The 20,380-nt window shown below is 53.1% G+C and overlaps 1 protein-coding gene across 4 annotated transcripts in view; it reads right to left on the bottom strand.

The window, feature by feature from the left end:
* Positions 1-20,380, bottom strand: part of EFCAB8 (EF-hand calcium binding domain 8) — a 104,699-nt gene that overhangs the window by 53,667 nt on the left and 30,652 nt on the right. For 3 of the 4 annotated variants that reach the window (XM_024926866.3, XM_055104474.1, XM_055104476.1), the window contains 7 exons: positions 18,632-18,737; positions 15,738-15,822; positions 14,737-14,861; positions 11,500-11,573; positions 9,409-9,539; positions 1,409-1,476; positions 1,044-1,195 (listed from right to left, as the gene is read on the bottom strand). In XM_024926866.3, coding sequence (XP_024782634.2) covers positions 1,044-1,195; positions 1,409-1,476; positions 9,409-9,539; positions 11,500-11,573; positions 14,737-14,861; positions 15,738-15,822; positions 18,632-18,737 — 741 coding nt within the window. The remainder of the gene's footprint in view (positions 1-1,043; positions 1,196-1,408; positions 1,477-9,408; positions 9,540-11,499; positions 11,574-14,736; positions 14,862-15,737; positions 15,823-18,631; positions 18,738-20,380) is intronic. The other variant, XM_055104475.1, reaches the window with a different exon arrangement.

Here is a 20,380-nt window from a genome sequence, read left to right as displayed (position 1 = left end):
CCCCAGGCCTCTACCCTGTTGGAGCAGCTGAATTCACTGGCTGGGTACAAAAGCCAAGCCAGGCAGCACATGCTGGCCCCAGGCCCTCCCTTGCTGCCACTCCAGCCTGGGACACAGTCCGATAGTGGCTACCAACATAGTTGCCACAGTGGCCTGCCTGTCCCCAGAGGGGCCCCTCCCATTCCTCCCAGGTGGAGGAACTTTCCCTAGAGGGCCCCACAGAAGTCCCTCCAAGACCCTCACTTCTTGGAGGCATCCTCTGCCCATGGCCGACTGGGGACCTCAGCGAGACTGTCCCTGTCCCCATGCCCCCAGACTCAGACCCTTCATCAGAGGCGATGATCCCAGCTCCCAGGACTTCTGGGAAAATTCCAGACAGGAGGGTGTGTGGATATGTTGGAGAGGGTGCTCCAGGTGACCCTGAGGGCCCTGACAATTCTCCATCTCCAGAGTTCCAGAAAACGTAACCTGTCCCCTAAAGGAGGGCCCCCAGCACTGCGGGCCCACAGCCCAGCAGACGGGGCAGTATCCTGAGCCTACAGCTGCAGAGGAGCACAGTGGCGGGTCCCAAGTGGGAGCCCTGGCATGTGGGAAAGGCCAAGCCCAGCCCTCATGGCCAGGCAGCCGAGTAGGGGTCACTAGAGCAACTGAGAGGTGCAGATCGAGGGCAGGGGCAGCGCAGGGGAACGGCTGCCATGCATTGCACAACTCCCCTGCGCCAGACACTGCACTGCTGTTTTGCTGCTGGTTCTCTAAACCACTCAACAGCCCATTCTATGGATAGGGAGACTGAGGACTGAGGCTCAGAAAAGGGAAGGACTTGCCAGGGTCACAAAGTTAGAAGCCAGGCTGGGCTACCTGGGAACCCAGCTCTGGGGACATGCTCAGAGGTCCATGGCCACCCTCACCTTCCTCCCACCCGGGGCCCCTCCTGCTAGGCCTTTGGCCAGATGTGGGGCCGTGGGCAGGTAGGTCATGCCATTTCTCTGGCCAGTGTGTTTCCTTGAGGAACAGAAGGAGTCAGGCGGACTGTCGGGGCGGACCTTGTCCTTGGAGACACTGATGAGGATGCTGTTGTTCCTGCTGTCCACAAGGATGTGCGTCACTGAGGTCTGGTGTCCCTTCATCAGCCACACGGGCCTCTTTGAGACAAAGGGGTTCCACAGGCGGATGGAGGCATCGTAGCCACCAGTCACTGTGGTCAAGACGTGGGTGTCAGTCCCAGGGGCCTCCACTGGGGACCTTCACCCACTGGTGAAGGTGGTGCCCAGAAGTGGGGACAAGAGCAGCAGGAGAGGAAGCCAGACAGAGGCCAGACGCTGTGCAGCCCTCTCCTGAGCTCTGGTGGTCCCCCCATCCCCAGCAGCCCTTCCCCCAGCAGCTTCTGGGTGACATGAAGGTGACTTACCCAGGAAGTTCCTGTCTGGGCAGTAATCAAAGCAAAGAATCCCTTTCCTTAAATGCAGCACTGACAACCTACAATATCAAAGGAGTGAGGGCTGCAGGGCCGGGAGCAGTGGCCCCAAGGGAGCATCTGAGACTGAGCCTGGGGTGGGAGGAGCTAGAGGCAGAGCCTCCCAGGAGGCCTAGGGAGGAGTCACTACCTCTCCATCCTAGGAGAGGAGTAGCCCCAGAGACCACCCAGGGTTCACCCTGCAGCCAAGTCAGGGCTCAGCACCACAGGCAAAGCAGCAGCCCAGTCCTGGCCCCAAACCAACAGCCCACAGGGCAGATGCCACCTTCCAGGTAGAGACAGCTCCCAGGCAGGAGCGACTCCTGACATTTGTAAAGCATTTGGCCTCATTCCAAGGGCAAATTTGATTTTCACATCAACTGTACTGGGACAGGCATCTTCCCATCCATGATACAAATCAAGAAAAAAGCGGGGTTCCAAGGGAGGGACAGAAAGGAAGCTCCCGGGTGCCCCACCCTGGCTACGTGTGGTCCCCATGCAGGGTGCGGTCTCCTGCATCATCTGGACATCTCATACAATGCCTAAGAATAGAACTGCCCTGCGCTAGGGATAGAGACACCAAAAGGAAAAGTCAAGGAGCTTCCCCAAGGTCACACAGGTTGCAAACAATGGGGGTTATGGGGTTTAGGACATGCTACCCCAAAATATGGCACCTTGGCATTTGAGACAACAGCAGAAGCAGCAGGAGGGCCACGCTTGCCTTCCCCTAGCCTTCTCCCTGAAGCAGGTCATAGAACACTGATTCCATAGGTGCCCACTCTATACGTATACCTGGGGGAAAGGAATGTCCTTTTTTTTTTTTTTTTTTTTTTGAGATGGAGTCTCACTCTGTCGCCCAGGCTGGAGTGCAGTGGTGCGATCTTGGCTCACTGCAACCTCCACCTCCCAGGTTCAAGTGATTCTCCTGCTTCAGCCTCCAGAGTAGCTGGGATTACAGGTACACACCACCACACCTGGCTAATTTTTGTATTTTTAGAAGAGATGGGCTTTTACCATGTTGGCCAGGCTGGTCTGGAACTCCTGACCTCAGGTGAGCCACCCATGGCCTCCCAAAGTGCTGGGATTACAGGCATGAGCCACCAAACCCAGCCCCAATGTCCTTATTTCTGAAGACACAGGGACACAGAGGGGGATCTGGACAAACAGTTTACTGCCATCAGATGGTACTAGTCCAGTCATCCTGCATGACCGTCCATTCTTCATCAAACTTCACATGAAACTACACAGGCGTCCCTGTCTCTTTGGGTTTTTTTCTGAAGGCTCCCATGTCACATGAAACTTAAATGTGCATGCTTTTCTCTTGTTCATCTGCCTTTTGTTATCAGGGTCTCAGCCATAAACCTTACAATGGGTGAAGAAAAAATATTACTCCTCCCGCACAGGGGTCAGGATTCAGACCTAGGGTGGATATGGCAGGAGGTGGCAGGAAGCTCAGTAAGCAGCGATCCAGGAGAGGAGAGGCTCATTAGGGCCGGGTGAGGCTCAGAGGGCTGGAGAGGCCCAGACAGGAGTTCTAGGAAGGCCAGGGCCCTGCAGCCCTCACAGGCCTAAGAACCGCGGATGCTCTGTGCCTATGCCCATGCCTCTCATCCACAACATCCTGCCCCGCCAGCTCCTTCTACTATACTCTTCAAAACTCCATTCTGGCCAGGCACAGTAGCTCACGCCTGTAATCCCAGCACTTTGGGAGACCAAGGTGGCCGGATCACCTGAGGTCAGGAGTTCCAGACCAGCCTGGCCAACAGGGTAAAACCTCGCCTCTACTAAAAATACAAAAATTAGCCAGGCATAGTGGTATGTGCCTGTAATCCCAGCTATTCAGGAGGCTGACGCAGGAGAATCACCTGGACCTGGGAGGCGGAGGTTGCAGTGAGCCAAGATTGTACCACTGCACTCCAGCCTGGGTGACAGAGAAAGACTCAGTACCCCCACCCCGCCACCGCCTTAAAAAAAAAAAAAAAAAAAGCTCCATTCAGGTGTGGTGGCTCACACCTGCAATCCTAGCACTTTGGCAGGCACAGGCAGGAGGATCCCTTGAGGCCAGGAGTTCAAGACCAGCCTGGGCAACACAGCAAGATCCCATCTGTACAAAAAAAATAAAAATTAGCTGGGCGTGGTGGTGCACCTGCAGTCCCAAATACTTGCAAGGCTGAGGTGGGAGGATTGCTAGAACCCAGGAGGTTGAGGCTGCAGTGAGCTGTGATCATGCCACTGCACTCCAGCCTGGGGGACAGAGCAAGAATCTGTCCATGAAAAAAACAAAAAGACTCTATTCGGGCCAGACACAGTGGCTCACGCCTGTAATCCCAACACTTTGGCAGGTCGAGGCAGGAGGATCCCTTGAGGCCAGGAGTTCAAGACCAGCCTGGGCAACACAGCAAGATCCCATCTGTACAAAAAAATTAAAAATTAGCTGGGCATGGTGGTGCACCTGCAGTCCCAGCTACTTAGGAAAGTGAGGCAGGAGGATCACTTGAGCCTGGGAGTTTGAGGTTACAGTGAGCTCCAGCCTGGGTAACAGAACGACACCCTGCCTCAGAAAAAAAAAACCCAAAAAATCCATTCAAAGGCATCTGTAGTAGGGCACCCGACCCCCTGACACAGTATGCCCTCCACTGAAGTCACCCCTGACCCGGCTCCTCCACCACTCCCGGGGGGCCTAAGCCAGGTGCCTGGGCATCAACCTGGACAACACTGTGGTTCCCATTATCCAGCCTGGCCCCAAGTCCTCCTTGCCTACTTCCCTCCACTCCCATGGCCACTGCTAGCCCAGGCCCCTGACTTTGCCATATCAGCCTCCCAGCCAGTTCCTTCATCTCCAGCCTTGCTCCCCTTTAAATCATCTGTCCAGAGACACAAGGATTCCTCTAAAAATCAAGGCTTCAAAGAGAACAGATGGCAGTACACATATTTCATTTATTGCCAAACCAGATATTCCTCCCTCCACACGTATATGTGCTGCCGAAAAATGTTCTGGAAGAATGGTCACCAAAATGTTAGTAGAAATTATTTCAGGCCGATTCACGTATTGATCAACAAAGATTTCCTGGCTCCTACTCCTGCCAGGATTACCAGGGGCACAGACACGAGGCTTCTGCCATAGGGGGTTTTCCTTCTAGAGGGAAACAGCAGGAGGAAGTGGACACACAGAAGGGAGATGGACATTTACAAATCATGGCGAGTCCTGCAAGGGACGTAAGCACATGGCTTTGGCGGAGGACAACAGAAGGAGGCTCACTTCTGCCGGCCTCTCTGAGGAGGGTCCAGGGCAGCAGAGACCTGAAGGGTGAGAAGGAGTCAGCCCCGGGGAGCCCAGGGGAGGGGTGAGGCTTCAGCCGGAGGGAGCAGCCTATGCAAGGCCGGTGTGGTGGGCACCAGGTGGGCCAGGAGGAGAGGGCATGAGAGGACATGGGCGAGATGGGCAGGGCCCAATCCACAGCCCCGGCCAGGAGCCGTTGAAGGCTCCATACAGGGCCCTGGCTGGATCAGATTTGTTGATGGCCGTGGGTCAGGAAATGTGGCCTGAGGGGACACAGTGAGGCTGCTAAGAGGGCCAGGGCAAGCAGTTCAGGTGGGAGATGACGGTGGCTTCAACTAGGTGGTGGTGGCAGAAGTGAAGGAAGAGGGGACAGTCGGGGAGACGCCGGGGGTCAGTCCACACACTCAGCACCGGCTCCTGCCACCACACCCGCTCTGTCAGATTTGCTCCTGGCTCGAACCATCTGAGAACTCAGGTGAGGCTGGCTGCAGGGAAGCCAGACCCTCAGGCCCACACTGCCTTGGAGGCTGAGGCTGACTCCAGAGGCAGAGGTTGGGGTGCCAATGCTAGGCCCCACCCGCAGAGGATATGCCCTAAGATGGCATCGCCAAAACGGGAGACCAGCAAGTGGTCAATTGTGCCACCTGCCGGCCTGTACATTGCACTGCATGCAGACAAGAATGCATGGGGTGTGCCAACACTCCCAGCTAATTTTTAAATATTTTGTGTAGATGGGATCTTGCTGTGTTGCCCAGGCCGGTCTTGAACTCCTGGCCTCAAGGGATCCTCCTGCCTTGGCCTCCCTAAGTGCTAGGATTACAGAAGTGAGCCACCGTGTCTGACCTGAATGGAGTCTTTTGTTTTTTTCGAAGACAGGGTCTTGCTCTGTCACCCAGGCTGAAGGAAGGGAACATGTGTCTCTGTGTTTGTGTGTGTAAATATATTCTCTACCCTACCCCAAAAATACATCTCCAGTCCCTCCATCCCACAACACAGCCCAGCTCCAGGCCACCATCCTATGCAGCCTCAACTATTGCAATGGCCTCCTCACTGGTGTGTTCACCACCACCCCTGCCCATGGACACTCCACCTGCAACATATAAGTCAGACCACACCAGTCCTCTGCTCAAAACCATCCCAGAACCGTGCTTATATCTAGTTCCAAATATTGTAAGAAGATACTCTGAGGTACTTAGAGAAATATTAACGTGGACTAGCTACTAGGTGATATGAAAGAATTATATACCATTTTATCTATTTTTGTGTGTGTTTGAAACTTTTTATAATGAAAATATTAATTTAAAATTAATTAATTTAAAAAACAAGGCCAGGAGCGGTGGCTCACGCCTGTAATCCCAGCACTTTGAGAGGCCGAGGCGGGCGAATCATGAGGTCAAGAGATCAAGACCATCCTGGCCAACATGGTGAAACCCCGTCTCTACTAAAAATGCAAATATTAGCCGGGCATGATGGCGCATGCCTGTAATCCCAGCTACTTGGGAGGCTGAGGCAGGAGAATCGCTTGAACCCGGGAGGTGGAGGTTGCAGTGAGCTGAGATTACACCACCGCACTCCAGCCTGGGCACTGCAGCAAGACTCTGTCTCAATCAATCAATCAATCAATCAGTCAATCAATAACAAGAGCATACCACAGACAGCGGAGCTGTGCAAAGGCCCTGGGGCAGGAGCACGCCTTAGCCTGAAGGCCAGTGGAGCTGAGTGGGCAGGTGGAGGCAATGAGGTCAGGAAGGCAGCAGGCCCAGCCCACAGAGGCCCTCCTGGCCCTGGTGAGGTGACCCCCTGATATCCTCCTGCTATCAGGACTCAATAAAACAAGATCTGAATGAAACACATATCTTATACACCAAGCTTGTCCAACTCACAGCCCATGGGCCTCATACAACCCAGGACAGCTCTGAATGTGGCCCAACACAAATTCATAAACTTTCTTATAACATTATGAGATTTTTTTGTGATTTTTATTTAGCTCATCAGCTATTGTTAGTGTCAGTGTATTTTATGTGTGACTCAAGACAATTCTTCCTATGTGGCCCAGGGAAGCCAAAAGATTGGACACCCCAATATACACTAAGTGATACCACCACCAATGCAGACAGATAGCCTCAGCAAACAGCTCCAAGCAAACTTCTGCCACACAGCCCCATTCAAAGCACTGAACCCAAGACTGAAACTTCCCCTTCATGTCAGACATTCCCGGAGGCCCCTTTTTCCGGCCTGCAGGGAGCTCCAGGACTTGTCTAGAAATGTACACAGTGCACTGTTTGGTTAAAAAGGCACTGGACGGCCGGGCGCGGTGGCTCATGCCTGTAATCCCAGCACTTTGGGAGGCCGAGGTGGGCGGATCACGAGGTCAAGAGATCGAGACCATCCTGGCCAACATGGTGAAACCCCATCTCTACTAAAAATACAAAAATTAAGCCGGGCATGGTGGCTCACGCCTGTAATCCCAGTACTTTGGGAGGCCGAGGTGGGTGGATCACAAGGTTGGGAGATCGAGACCATCCTGGACAACATGGTGAAACCCCGTCTCTACTAAAATACGAAAAAAAATTAACCGGGCATGGTGGCGTGCACCTGTAGTCCCAACTACCTGGGAGGCTGAGGCAGGGGAACTGCTTGAACCCGGGAGGCGGAGGTTGCAGTGAGCCGAGATTGTGCCACTGCACTCCAGCTTAGCAACACAGTGAGACTCCGTCACAAAAAATAAAAAATAAAAATAATAAAAATTTAAAAATGAAAAATAAAAATACAAAAATTAGCTGAGCGTGGGGACACGCGCCTGTAGTCCCAGCTACTAGGGAGGCTGAGGCAGGAGAGTCACTTGAACCTGGAAGGCGGAAGTTACAGTGAGCCGAGATTGCGCCACTGCACTCCAGCCTGGTGACACAACAAGATTCCGTCTCAAAAACAAAACAAAACAAAAAAAGGCACTGGACATATAATGAGGCCCAAGATAAAACTCCAGCTCAAGTGTCTGCTCTAAGACAGTCACTTCCCCTCCCTAAGCTTCGGGTTTCCCATCTGTAAAATGAGGAGTTGGACGAAATTAGCCTTATCATCTCAGGATTGAAATTTCCCCTGAAAAACAACCAGGACAGAAAGGGACAGACATGGGTCTCAATGGCCCTCCGTTTCTGCCCCAACCCCACCCTGGCCTCACCCAGTCTCTCCCCAATACAGGCCTTAAATCTCCTGCTGTTCCCCCAAAAAGACTCTCCTGGGGCTCAATCTTCAGCCTGTGCAGGAGCAAAATGTCAGAGCCCCAAAGGCTCAAGGTAAAGACTAGGGGCCGGAGGAAAACTGCAGGGGCAAGAGCCACCCAGCAGGAAGACTCCGCGAGAGAACATACCTACCAGTTTATCCACAGTAAACGGCACAGTAGAAGCCACACAGTAAAAGAACAGAAGTGGGCCAGGCACGGTGGCTCGTGCCTGCAATCCCAGCACTTTGGGAGGCCGAGGCGGGCTGATAACCTGAGATCAGGAGTTCGAGACCAGCCTGACCAACACGGAGAAACCCCGTCTCTACTAAAAATACAAAATTAGCTGAGCATGGTGGTGCGTGCCTGTAATCCCAGCTACTCGGGAGGCTGAGGCAGGAGAATCACTTGAACCCGGGAGGCAGAGGTTGTGGCGAGCCGAGATCGCACCATTACACTCCAGCCTGGGCAACAAGAGTGAAACTCTGTCACAAAAAGAAAAAAAGAAAAAAAACCAGAAGTGGTGGCTTTTGATAACTGGGTCAGGGAATGGCAATTGAATAAGGAGGGGGCCCCTCAGGACTCCAACCTTCTTTATAATGTTTTCATTTTTTACATGGACAATGCATTTAATACATACTTGTGTGATTAATTGGTTTTTCTTTTTTTTTTTTTTTGAGACGGAGTCTCGCTGTGTCCCCCAGGCTGGAGTGCAGTGGCGCAATCTTGGCTCACTGCAAGCTCCACCTCCTGGGTTCACACCATTCTCCTGCCTCAGCCTCCCGAGTAGCTGGGACTACAGGTGCCCACCACCACGCCCGGCTAATTATTATTATTATTATTATTTTTGTATTTTTAGTAGAGACGGGGTTTCACCATGTTAGCCAGGATGGTCTCGATCTCCTGACCTCATGATCCACCCACCTCTGCTTCCCAAAGTGCTGGGATTACTGGCGTGAGCCACCGCGCCCAGTGACTAACTAGTTTTTCAAAAGAAAAGAAAAAACTTCACTCTAGGGTAGAGGAATCTAGACTGAAGGAAACAGATTGGAACCATCTGCAAAGAACCAATGCTGCCAGTTACTGAACACATACCACAGAGGATTCCCTCATGCAACCCTTCAGGAAGTGAGGTACGTGCTTTCACACCCTTTCACAGATGAGGGAACTGAGGGTCACAGAGGAGAAAGTAACTCACAGTCATCCCTTCATTCAGAAAACATTTCACTGACTGCCAATCACTCTGTGCTGGCTTCTATGCTGAGTTTTGCATATAGATTGGGAGATAAAAGAGGCTGCTGTGTTCTCACCGTGCTGCTGCTGGCGATGCTGGAAAAACTAAACCCCGGAGTCCATACACCAACCACCATCTGCCACTGTCAGCCCCCATGGTCCACTCACCACCCCCCTCCCTTCCAGCCCCACCGCCTTAGCCAGGAGAGAAGCACTTCTTACCTGGGTTTCTTAGAGGCTTTGGCTGGCAATATTGTCAGCACCAGAGAGGACTTCTCGATGGCTGAACAGGAGACTACCACGTTCATCTGGGGGATGAACTTGACCTGCTCACACCAGTTGGGATGGAGAGCCTGGGAAGACAGTAGCAATGGTGGGAGACTCCACCCAAGGACAACTTTCTAGGCCCAGCCCCCAGAACATGACCAGGTGCTGGGACTGGAGGCGCCCAGAGATCACGGAGTCTAATGCCCTTCTCCTAGTGATCACAAAGTGATGTGGCCCCGCAATCCTAGCCCAGGTCCTATGACCAGCACTGGCCATCACTCGTCACTGAAAATTTTTAAAAGCACACAAGCCTACTTTCATTTGAAATCTTGTAAGTTAGAGGATGGGGAAGGTCAGGCCCATACTAATCATCTCCCACGAGGAGAGAAAGGATGAATTCAAGTCTGTCCAGGCCACAGTCTAGTTATCCACAGGGAGCCCCCTCTACAGATGGGCTGTGCTCCCAGCCCACTGCCACCCTCCATGTTTGTCATAGCGTGGAGTGCTCAAGGAAGCACGGAGGGCATGAGAATGTGCATTTCACTGCAACTTGAGCCACAAAAGATGACACGCAGTCGAAGGGGCTGGCTGGGCTCTGAATTCTCCAGCGCCAACTCTGTGACCTGGACCAGTGCTTGGCCTCCCAATCTAGAGATTTTCCTCTCTGTGACGAGAATGGAAAAGGCGGGTTGGAGAGATTGGCTCATCAAATATTTCTTTGGTGCTTTCTACATGCAAGACCCTGAGCTGGGTTTTACACACACTGTCACCAAGCATCTGTCGCAATGAAGGCACCGAATCCAAGACACTGAGTGAGACCTGGAGAGAAAACCAAGCCCAAGATGAGCTTCCCACAGAAGACAGAAGAGCGGGTGCAGTGGCTCACACCTGTAAACCCAGCACTTTGGGAGGCCAAGGTAGGTAGACCAGCCTGGGCAACATAGTGAGGCCCCGTTTCAAAAAAAGAATTAAAAAATTAGCTGGGTGTGGTGCTTCCAGCTACTCGGGGGCCTGAGGTGGGAGGATCACCTAAGCCCGGGAGGTCAAGGCTGCAGTGAGCCATGATCGCACCACTGCATGCCAGCCAGGGCAGCAGAGTAAGGCCCTGACTCAACCAAAAAAAAAAAAAAAAAAGTCAGTGCAGGCCTGTTGGATCACCCAGACCGCCCTGAGTGCGTCATTCATTCACTCATTTGTGCAGCAAATGTATTGGGAGCCCACCAAGCGCAGGGTACTATTTTAGGCACTGGAGACAACCGAGAGCACGAAGCCCCTGCCGTTGAGGAGCTGTCGATCTCGTGAAGGTGACAGCATGAGGAATCAATGGTCGGACCACACAAAGCTGGGAGCTGGTAAACACTGCGGGTGAAGGGATGAAAGCAGAGGTGGGCACAGGGCTGTCCTAGGATGGCTGCTTGGGACCACAGGAAGTAGATAGGGGGAATACAGGTACCTTCAGGGAGAGCCCCGCGGCCTGAAGGCGCAGCACATGCCGAGGCACAGAGGCGGGAAGGGGCTGAGCCCATTCAGGCAACAGCAGAGGAGCCTGCGTCTCTGCAGGAGAGCAGATGGGGAGAAGGAAGGTTGAAAACAAGCCCAGAGCTTGCAAGCAGGAGCCAGATCACCTCACGTCCTGACAGCCATGGTAAGGACTTGAGATTTTGTTCCAAATGTGATGAGAAGCTACCGGGGTGACTCAACTGTATTTCTAACTCATCATTCCTCTGGCCCTGAATGGAGACAGTGCTGCATGAAGAAAGGAAGTGGGGAACCCAGCTAGAGGCCACTGCAGCCATCCAGGAGCGAGGCGGTGTCGGCCAGGACCAGGGCTTAGCAATAGCGGTAGTGAGAGGGGCATGGCCACAGAGATGTGGTCTGCAGATAGAGCTGACGGGATCCAACAGCTGCCGCAACCTGCTTCCAGAGACCAAACCCCAAGGGCTAAGACTGAACCCAGGGAGTAAATCCACTTTTTGCATTTATTTTGAGTGGTGTGTGTGTACAGATAATTACCATTGTAACAGGCCAAGGAAAGAAACAACTCACCTTCAGCCGGTAGCTTCTATGCAAAGCAGACTTCTCATTTAAGAGTTTCTGCAAGGAAACTTTGATCCAGTGATCTGATAGGGGAAGAAACCAAGGTCCACATCAGCAGCTTTCCCCCTTCGCTCAGCAAGCAAAGCCTCAGAAGACGTCTTGAGTTGGCTTGCAACTCCTGTGCTTCTCAAAAGGCTTTTCCACCCAAACCCTCAATGGCACCTCACTGTGTCCTGGTGAGCTCAGCGGAGTGCCCCCACCCCAGGAAAAAGACTCAGGCAGATCACTGCTGCCTCCCAGAGTGCCCCTGCCAGTGCATGGCAGAACTAGAACCAGATTTTAGGGCACCTCACGCTTCCTAGGTGCTGCAATCTAAACAAGCTAATTCTTCATTAGGGAGCTCCATCTTTGCTGGAGTGGAGAAGGAATTGAGACTCTAGGCTCTTTTTGTTCTGAAAAGTAATCACTTGGGAGTTTGCCATCATGCCTCAAACTACATGCACCCCTTGTCCAGAAAGCACAGGTTCCAAAAAGTAGAAGTTCCAGGCATGCATCATAAAATAAGCATGTCTGGGCCAGGCGCAGTGGCTCACACCTGTAATGCCAGCACTTTAGGAGGCTCAGGTGGGAAGGTCACTTGAGGCCAGGAGTTAAGAGACCAGCCTGGGCCAGGCACGGTGGCTCACGCCTGTAATCCCAGCACTTTGGGAGGGCGAGACGGGCAGATGACCTGGGGTCAGGAGTTCAAGACCAGCCTGGCCAGCATAGTGAAACCCTGTCTTTACAAAAATACAAAAATTAGCCGGGCATGGTGGTGTGTGCCTGTAATCACAGCTACTCAGGAGGCTGAGGCGGGAGAATCACTTGAACCCGAAAGGCAGAGGTGGCAGTGAGCCAAGATCGCACCATTGCACTCCAGCCTGGGCAACAGAGCAAGACTCTGCCTCAAAAAAAAAAAAAAAAGAAAGAAAGAAAGAAAAATGATACCAGCCTGGATAACACAGTGAGAACCCATCTCTACAAAAAAAAATCAAAAAAATAAAAAATTAGCCAGAAGTGGTGGTGGTGTGCCTGTGGTCCCAGCTACTTGGGAGGCTAAGGTGGGAGGATCACTTGAGCCCAAGAGATTAAAGCTGTAGTGAGCCATGATCATACCACTACACTCCAGCCTGGGCAACAGAGTATGATCTTGTCTCAAAATGTAAAAAAAAAAAAAAAAAAAAAAAAAAATCTTAAATAAAATAAAACAAGCCTGTCTGGAGGAATTCAGACAAGCCAGGTGCAGCCCTCATGGGGCTTAGCATCTCCCGGCTGCCGAAACCATTCAAGGCCAGCAGTTGATGGATCTTCAGGGAAAGCAAAGCCAGTCTGACACAGACGAGTAGAGCCAGCACTGTCAGGGACAAACATGGGTCCTCCGTCAGAGCAGTTTAAGGAGGCGGGTCACAAATGCTGGGGCAGTCTAGGCTCAGGTTCCCTCCCAGGGATGGAGGAGGGAAGAGACAGCAAGGATGGATCTGGCGGCTCATGCCAAACATTGTACTGCTGCAAAGTCACCAGCCCCATCTTGCAAGGGCAGGAGGAAGCTTGCAAAGTAAGTCCCAGGGAGGGGTGGAAAGTTGCCCAAGACTGCCAGAGTGGGGCTGGTTGTGCACGGGCACAGGCAGAAGTCAGCTTTATGATGCGCTGTGGTTTAATCATCAGTTTACCTGCCTGTCTCTCCTACTAGGCTGTGAGGGAGGGCAGGGAAGAAGTCATAGCATAGTCACTGTGCACTTACTAGGTGCCTAACGTTCCACGTTTCTTATACCAAAGCTATCAGGGAAGTAGGGCCATCCCTATTTGAATAAGGGAACTGAGGCACAGAAAGGTTAAGCAACTGGCTCCAGGTCACACAGAGCTGGGGTACATACCTGGGTCTGTCTGTCTCCTCCCAAGTCCATACACTGGGCCCACCTCATCTTCATGTTTGTCCCTAGCCTTCAATCACTTGTTGGCATGGAAGGACTCCTGCCCAAACAGTATCATCTGCCTCTCTCAATATCCCATTCACCATGTGGCTCAAAGACCACCACAACCTCCCGTGCCAGTTCCCAGGGTGGCGCAGAGTGACTAGGCTCAAGCAGCTAAGTGGGCGGCTCAGGGCAGGGCAGGCACCCGAGGCCAATGAGGCAAGCAGGGTGCCAGCCCACTGCTGTGTCCAGGACAGGATCTGTCCCTCCTCTGCCAGCAGGGGACGCTGCCCCAACGAGCCTGCCAGGGGCCTGTTACCAAGGCCTGGGAACCCCTGGAGTGTCCTGCTTAGTAACTCTGGCTGGAAGAGGGGGTCGGTGGCCCTGCATGGGGCCCCTGGTGGCCTGGGCCTCCTGGTGGATGTGAGGCAACCTGGAGAGCCAGCACTGTGCGTGCAAGGCTGGATTCTAGACAGGCTCCAGTTCAGATGAGTTCCCTAGGCGGCCCTGAGCCGTATCCTCTGGGGATCTAGCGACCTGGGCAGAACAGCTCCAATGACTTCCTCCTGCTATTAATCAGTGTGGGATGCAGCCCAGCAAAAGGCTAAAAGCACAGACTCCAGGGCAGGCAGCCGGACTTCAGATCTTAGCCCCCACTCACCAGGCAGGGGCGTGTACAGGTGACCTTACCCTTTCTGCCTCTTATTATGGGCTGCAGCAGCGGCTCCTCCCTCCTGACAGTAGGGGCGGATTATGGGAGGTGATGCATGCAAAGCGCTCAGCAAGGGGTGCTCCAGACTCAGCTGTGCCCACTCACCCATGCCAGCCAGGCCATGCCCAGGCTCCACAGAGCCCACATCCAGGACAGCCCCTGCCCACCCAAAGGCAGCACTAGAGCCAAGGAGAGCACATGCCTCCTCGCCACCATCCGAGGAAGTTAGTTAGCATCAGTGCTCTCACCCAGGATCAGAGTGGATGAAGGACTTCCCCAGGGTCCCACCACTGGCATCATGCTGGGGTGAGAAGCGTCCTGCACCCCCAGACCGCACCCGCACAGCCTCCCATCCTCAGAGAGGCCACCCCTCTCCCCAGACCTCGTGGTCTTCTGCTGCCCCCCATCGCCTCTCCCTCTGTGCTGAGCTGAGCGGCATGCACCCTGCGCTTAGAAGCAGATGCCTTCCCAGAGACTCCAGAGCAGAGGCAGGGAGTGGGGGGCTCGGGGACCAGGATGACCTCAGCACCCACATCTAGGCCATGCCCAGGCCTCTGCCCCCTTCCCCAGCATCTTAGCTACCCCACTTGGAGGCCCTGGGGAGGATACGGGGGTTGAACAGCCCACTGGTCATGTTTTCGGAGGTGAAGACAATGACGTTGCCTTTGGCATCTCCATAGCAGAACACACCTCTGTGATAGTCAGACCTGCAGAAAGATGGAGACAGAAGAGGTTGTGTGGGCTGGGCGCGGTGGCTCACACCTGTAAGACCAGCACTCTGGGAGGCCAAGGTAGGTTAATCACCTGAGGTCAGGAGTTCGAGACCAGCCTGGCCAACATGGTGAAACCTCATCTCTACTAAAAATACAAAAATTAGCCAAGCATGGTGGCGGGCACCGGTAATCCCAGCTACTCAGGAGGCTGAGGCAGGAGAATCACTTGAACCCGGGAGGTGGAGGCTGCAGTGAGCTAAGATGGCGCCACTGCACTCCAGCCTGGGACACAGAGTGAGACTCTGAGTCATAAAAAAAAGAAAAAAAAAAAAAAAAAGAGGCTGGGAGCCTCCACTCCCTCCCTGGCCCCCCAACAGCTTCCCTCCTCCTTGGAAGCAAGGGCAGTTCCAACAACACTTTCCGGCCTTGCCCAGACACCTGAGGAGCCAACAAACACGGGCCCAGCAGACCAGGTCCAGCCCATCACTGAACCAGAATTCAACTTTTTTCTCAATCAAAATAAATGAATCCCTAGTCCTCCAGCTGCCCTTTGTTAAGTCACCCCTCGCAATAGACTGTGATGTCCCCAGAGTCCTCAGCCACAGCCAGACAAGCCTCTGCTGGGATTTGGTGGCTGTCTTGGGTGGGGGAGTGACAATGACTCCAAGCTCTGAGTGACCATGAGAGGTGACCCTGAGAGAGAAGCAGCCTGGTGGGGAGGAAGACACAGGGGCCTTGGAGCCAGTGGGGAGATATTTCCAGATCTTTCCAAGGAGGCTTTCTGGGGGCCCCAACCCTAGTCAGTGATGCGGCTGCTGCAGGAGGCCTGGGCCTCCTGGTTCATGTGAGGAACACCCAGTGGAGACTCACCAGTAGTCCATGACCAGAGCACAGCTGTCCAGATCAACAAAGGTGAAGGCCCGGACACATTTGTGGTCACTAATATCAAAGAAATCTGGGGGAAAGACAGAAGGCCATGAAGCCTGGGAGGTCTTCAGTCACGGTGAGCAGCCTCATTGCTACCCCAAGGAATCTCTGGCCCCTTCAGCCCTTTCTCCCCCATGGCAACCACAGACAGCTGTTCACAGAGTAGACCCACCCACCGGGAACCCCACTGAAAATCCCCAAAGGCTTCCAACTGCAGCTGGAATAAAATCCCAGGCCAGGTGCAGTGGCTCATGCCCATGATCCCAGCACTTAGGGAGGCTAAGGCAAGAGGACTGCTTGAGCCCAGGAGTTTGAGACTGCAGTGAGCAGTGATTGTACCACTGCACTACAGCCTGGGTGACAGAGCAAGACCCTGTCTCAATTAAAAAAAAAAAAAAAAAAAAATCTGACTCCTTCCAACAGATCCAGCCTCACTTCCAGCCTCTGATGAGCAACAGCCTCACCGTCATGCTGTCTCCCGCATCTGAACGGCAGCCTCTCGCCCTCCTCTGCCTCTCTACATGGCCGGCCACCCCAGAGGGCTGTAGGTCACAAAAGGAGCACTGGCTGGACTGGGCTGGGGCCACAAAGGCCGGGGATCACACTGTTGCCACTTCCACCTCTGCTTTTGGCCTTGTCTGAGTACCTCCGAGCAGATGACAGCTGCTCCATCAGGACAGCAGTGATGACATAATTATCTCTAAAATGGGGTTCTAGGCTGGCTGCAATGGCTCACACCTGTAATCCCAGCACTGTGGGAGGCTGAGGCAGGTGGATCACCTGAGGTCAGGAGATGGAGACTAGCCTGGCCAACATGGTGAAACCCCATCTCTACTAAAAATACAAAAATTTGCTGGGTGTGGTAGCGCGCACCTGTAATCCCAGACACCTGATGAGCCAACAAACACGGGCCCAGCAGAGCAGGTCCAGCCCATCATCGAACCAGAATTCAATATTTTTTTTTCAACCAAAATAAATGAATCCCTAGTTCAGCTACTCAGGAGGCTGAGGCAGGAGAATCTCTTGAACCCGGGAGGCAGAGGTTGCAGTGAGCCGAGATTGTGCCACTGCACTCCAGCCTGGGTGACAGAGTGAGACTGTCTCAAAAAAATAAAAAATAAATGGGGTTTTAACACCAAATTCTCAGGGCTGTCTGAGGATAAAGGGTGAGAAAGCCTGGGACAGCACTGGGTCCCCAGGAAACAGATGTTGCAGTGGAAAGCCCAGGCGGGTCACAGATAGATTGCTCTAGCCCTTGCTGACGGCTGACCACTTTCTCTGTATCACACAATTTAGCCTCATAATGATGTCAGTGTTGATTAACTGCCCACTATGTGCCAGGCACTATGCCAGCAGCTTCACACACCTAACTACTAAGCCACACTCACCCTGGAGTCATGTATCATAGGCCCCATTTTACCTCTGGGTAAAGCGAGGCACTGGGAGGTAAAGTAATTGCTCATAGGCAGACATCTACAGAGCAGTGGGACCAGGCTCTGAACCCAGGTCCTTTTTATTCCAGTCCCTGCTTGTTCCAGAACAGCCACTCTCTCTCCTCCCATTCAGCCTCACATCGCCAGCTGTCATTTCATGTACTAATTCCCTCTCCCTGACCACCTTACAGGTCTGCTCAGTCAGAGGCCTCATTCATCATCCATCCATTCAATAGTCATCGAGCATCCAGAAGGTACCAGGCGCTGAGACACTGAGTTGAGCAGAACAGATGCAGTCCCTGACCTCATGGAGGTTCCAGTCTGGAGGAGGAGACATGTGCTAAACAGAAGCAAACTAATACATGTGAGATGACACTGAAAGGGGGACCTTGAAGGGAAGAGGTACAATCTCATGGGGTCTTTTTAACAGAGGATCTTGGACTAGAGGGTCAGGGAGGGCTTCCTGGAGGAAGTAACTTCTGAGATGAGAGCCAAAAGAAAAGCAGAGGCTGTTGGGGCTGAGAGAGGGGCAGGAGGGATGGCAGAGCACAGAGACCCAGGCCACAGCACCTACCAGAGGAGACCACAGTGGCCTCAGCACCACAGGGAGGGGACAGGTGGAGACTACTGGAGGCAGCAGGGCTCAGACCTCTGAAGGCCTCACAGACCACACTGAGGATCCCACCTCCATCCTAAGAACACTGGGGTAGGGTGAAGGCTTTCTGCAGAGGGCACTGTAATGCACATCCTGCCTTTGGGGGCATCAGGGAAGCACGGCATGCAGGAGAGGCTTTTTTTTTTTTTTTTTTTAAGACTGAGTCTCTCTCTGTTGCCCATGCTGGAGTGCAATGGCGCGATCTCGGCTTACTGCAACCTCCACCTCCAGGTTCAAGCGATTCTCCTGCCTCAGCCTCCTGAGTAGCTGGGATTACAGGCGTGTGCCACCACTCCCAGGTAACTTTTGTATTTTTCGTAGAGGCGGGGTTTCACCATGTTGGCCAGGCTGGTCTTGAACTCCTGACCTCAGGTGATCCGCCTACCTCGGCCTCCTGAAGTGCTGGTATTACAGGAGTGAGCCACCACACCCGGCCAGGAGAGGCTATTTAAGTGAGAGTGAAGGGGGCCTGGACTAGGAGTGGCAAGAGGCAGGAGGTAGAATCAGGACCAGAGATGGACCAGTATGGCCTCTGGCTTGTAAATTTGGGTCTGTTCAACATCATTGTATTCATTCGAGCATTCACTGACCACCCCCTGCCTACTTGGCACTAAGGCCTCTCCACCTGGCTATCCTCCCAGGGGGCTCTGATCCATGTTCACAGTTGCTCAGCCAACAGACTTCTCCCAGGCACAAATGCATGGCTCCCAGTGGCTGAGAGCAGAGCTGGGAAGCCCCCAGGGACTCACCTATCTTTTGCCTGGTAGACGCAACCGCAACGAGGTTCATATTGTGCAGACATACCATGTCAATGACCCACATCGGCTGGTTGTAGAGCTGCTGGGTCTGGTTAAGCTGGCCAGAGGAAGAGCAGAGGAGATGGGCTGGGATGCATACTCAGGCCAGTGCAGCTCCCCATGAACCTCTCCTGCCACACAAGGCCTGGAGCCACCACAGACCTGGCATGGAGCCTAGCACTACCACTAAGTCTAGTGATAGGGGCCTTGGATAAACTCCCTAGCCTCCCTGGGTCTCAGTTTCCACAATTATAAAATGGGCTTAAAGAACACCTTCTTTAAAACCCCTTTCTGGAGCAGTCTCACAGTTCTATCAAAGTCTTGCCGCAGTGAGCCGTGAACACACCACTGCACTCAAGCCTGGGCAAGAGTGAGACCCTGTGCGCCCCCCGCCCCCCCCAAAAAAAAAACAACCAAACTCTTGAATATGCATAGTTCATGATCCAGGGATCTGTTTCCAAGACATTTCTACGGGTGTGTTTGCACCTACTCAAAGGGGACGCTGCAGCTGCTATTAGAGCAACAGGACAGAAGCCACCTGGAAAGCACAGCTGATTATCAACCCACACCATGGACACCACCCAGACATTAAGAACAAAGGAACTGTGCCCATGCCAATAAAGAGCTGCCAAGAGACATGATTAAGTGACAAACCAAGGTAAAAAGCAATATTATAATATGCTTCCGTTATCGCATTTAAAAAGAAAAGGGCACAGTGGCTCACGCCTGTAATCTCAGCACTTTCAGAGGCCAAGGTGGGAGGATCACTTGAGCCCAGGAGTTCGAGACCAGCCTAGGCAACATAGGGAGACCCCATCTCTACAAAATTAACAAAAAAGGCCGGGCGCAGTGGCTCACACCTGTACTCCCAGCACTTTGGGAGGCCAAGGTGGGCAGATCACTAGGTCAGGAGTTCGAGACCAGCCTGGCCAATGTTGAAACCCCGTCTGTACTAAAAATACAAAAGTTAGCTGGGCGTGGTGGTGCTCACCTGTAATTCCAGCTACTCGGGAGGCTGAGGCAGAAGAATCACCTGAACCCAGGAGGCAGAGGCTGCAGTGAGCTGAGATCACACCACTGCACTCCGGCCCGGGTGACAGAGCAAGACTCCATCTCAAAAAAGAAAAAATTAGCTGGACATGGTGGTGCATACCTGTAGTCCCAGCTACTTGGGAGGCTGAGGTGGGAAGATCCCTTGACCCCAGGAGGTTGAGGCTGCAGTGAGCCGTGATTGCACCACTGCACTCCAGCCTGGGTGACAGAGCAAGACCCAGTCTCAAAAAAAAAAAAGAAAAAAAGAAAAGGGGGATATGTAGAGAGGATAGCCATGGAAGAGCACCCCAAAACTGGTCATAGCATTTGCCTGCAGGGAGAGGAAGTAGGAACTGAGGGAAGGAAGACTGACTTCCCCTGTCTGCCCCGGAGATAGGTCAGAATCCTATTTTCCATCTGCAGATGTCACCTGGTCAAAGTGGCTTACTAACCGAGAATTTGTTCTGCAAAGTTGCGAGGAATGAGTGGAATAATGAAAGTTGAAGCATTGAGGGTGGTGCCCAGCACTCAGTAGGAGCTCAGCACTGGTGCATCCTGCACTCGTGTAGCATGTGCACAGAGAGAATGTGAGCTGGCACTCCAGGCAGGGAAAGCCACGAGCAGAGCCAGGTCAGCAGAAATGAGCTGCTGTGTCCTGGGGAAGAGGGA

The sequence above is a fragment of the Pan paniscus genome, chromosome 21 (assembly GCF_029289425.2).
Source record: "Pan paniscus chromosome 21, NHGRI_mPanPan1-v2.0_pri, whole genome shotgun sequence".
NCBI classification, from domain to species: Eukaryota; Metazoa; Chordata; class Mammalia; order Primates; family Hominidae; genus Pan; species Pan paniscus.
Note: the sequence above shows the minus strand (reverse complement) of the source record. Positions and strands in the feature narration are given on the sequence as shown.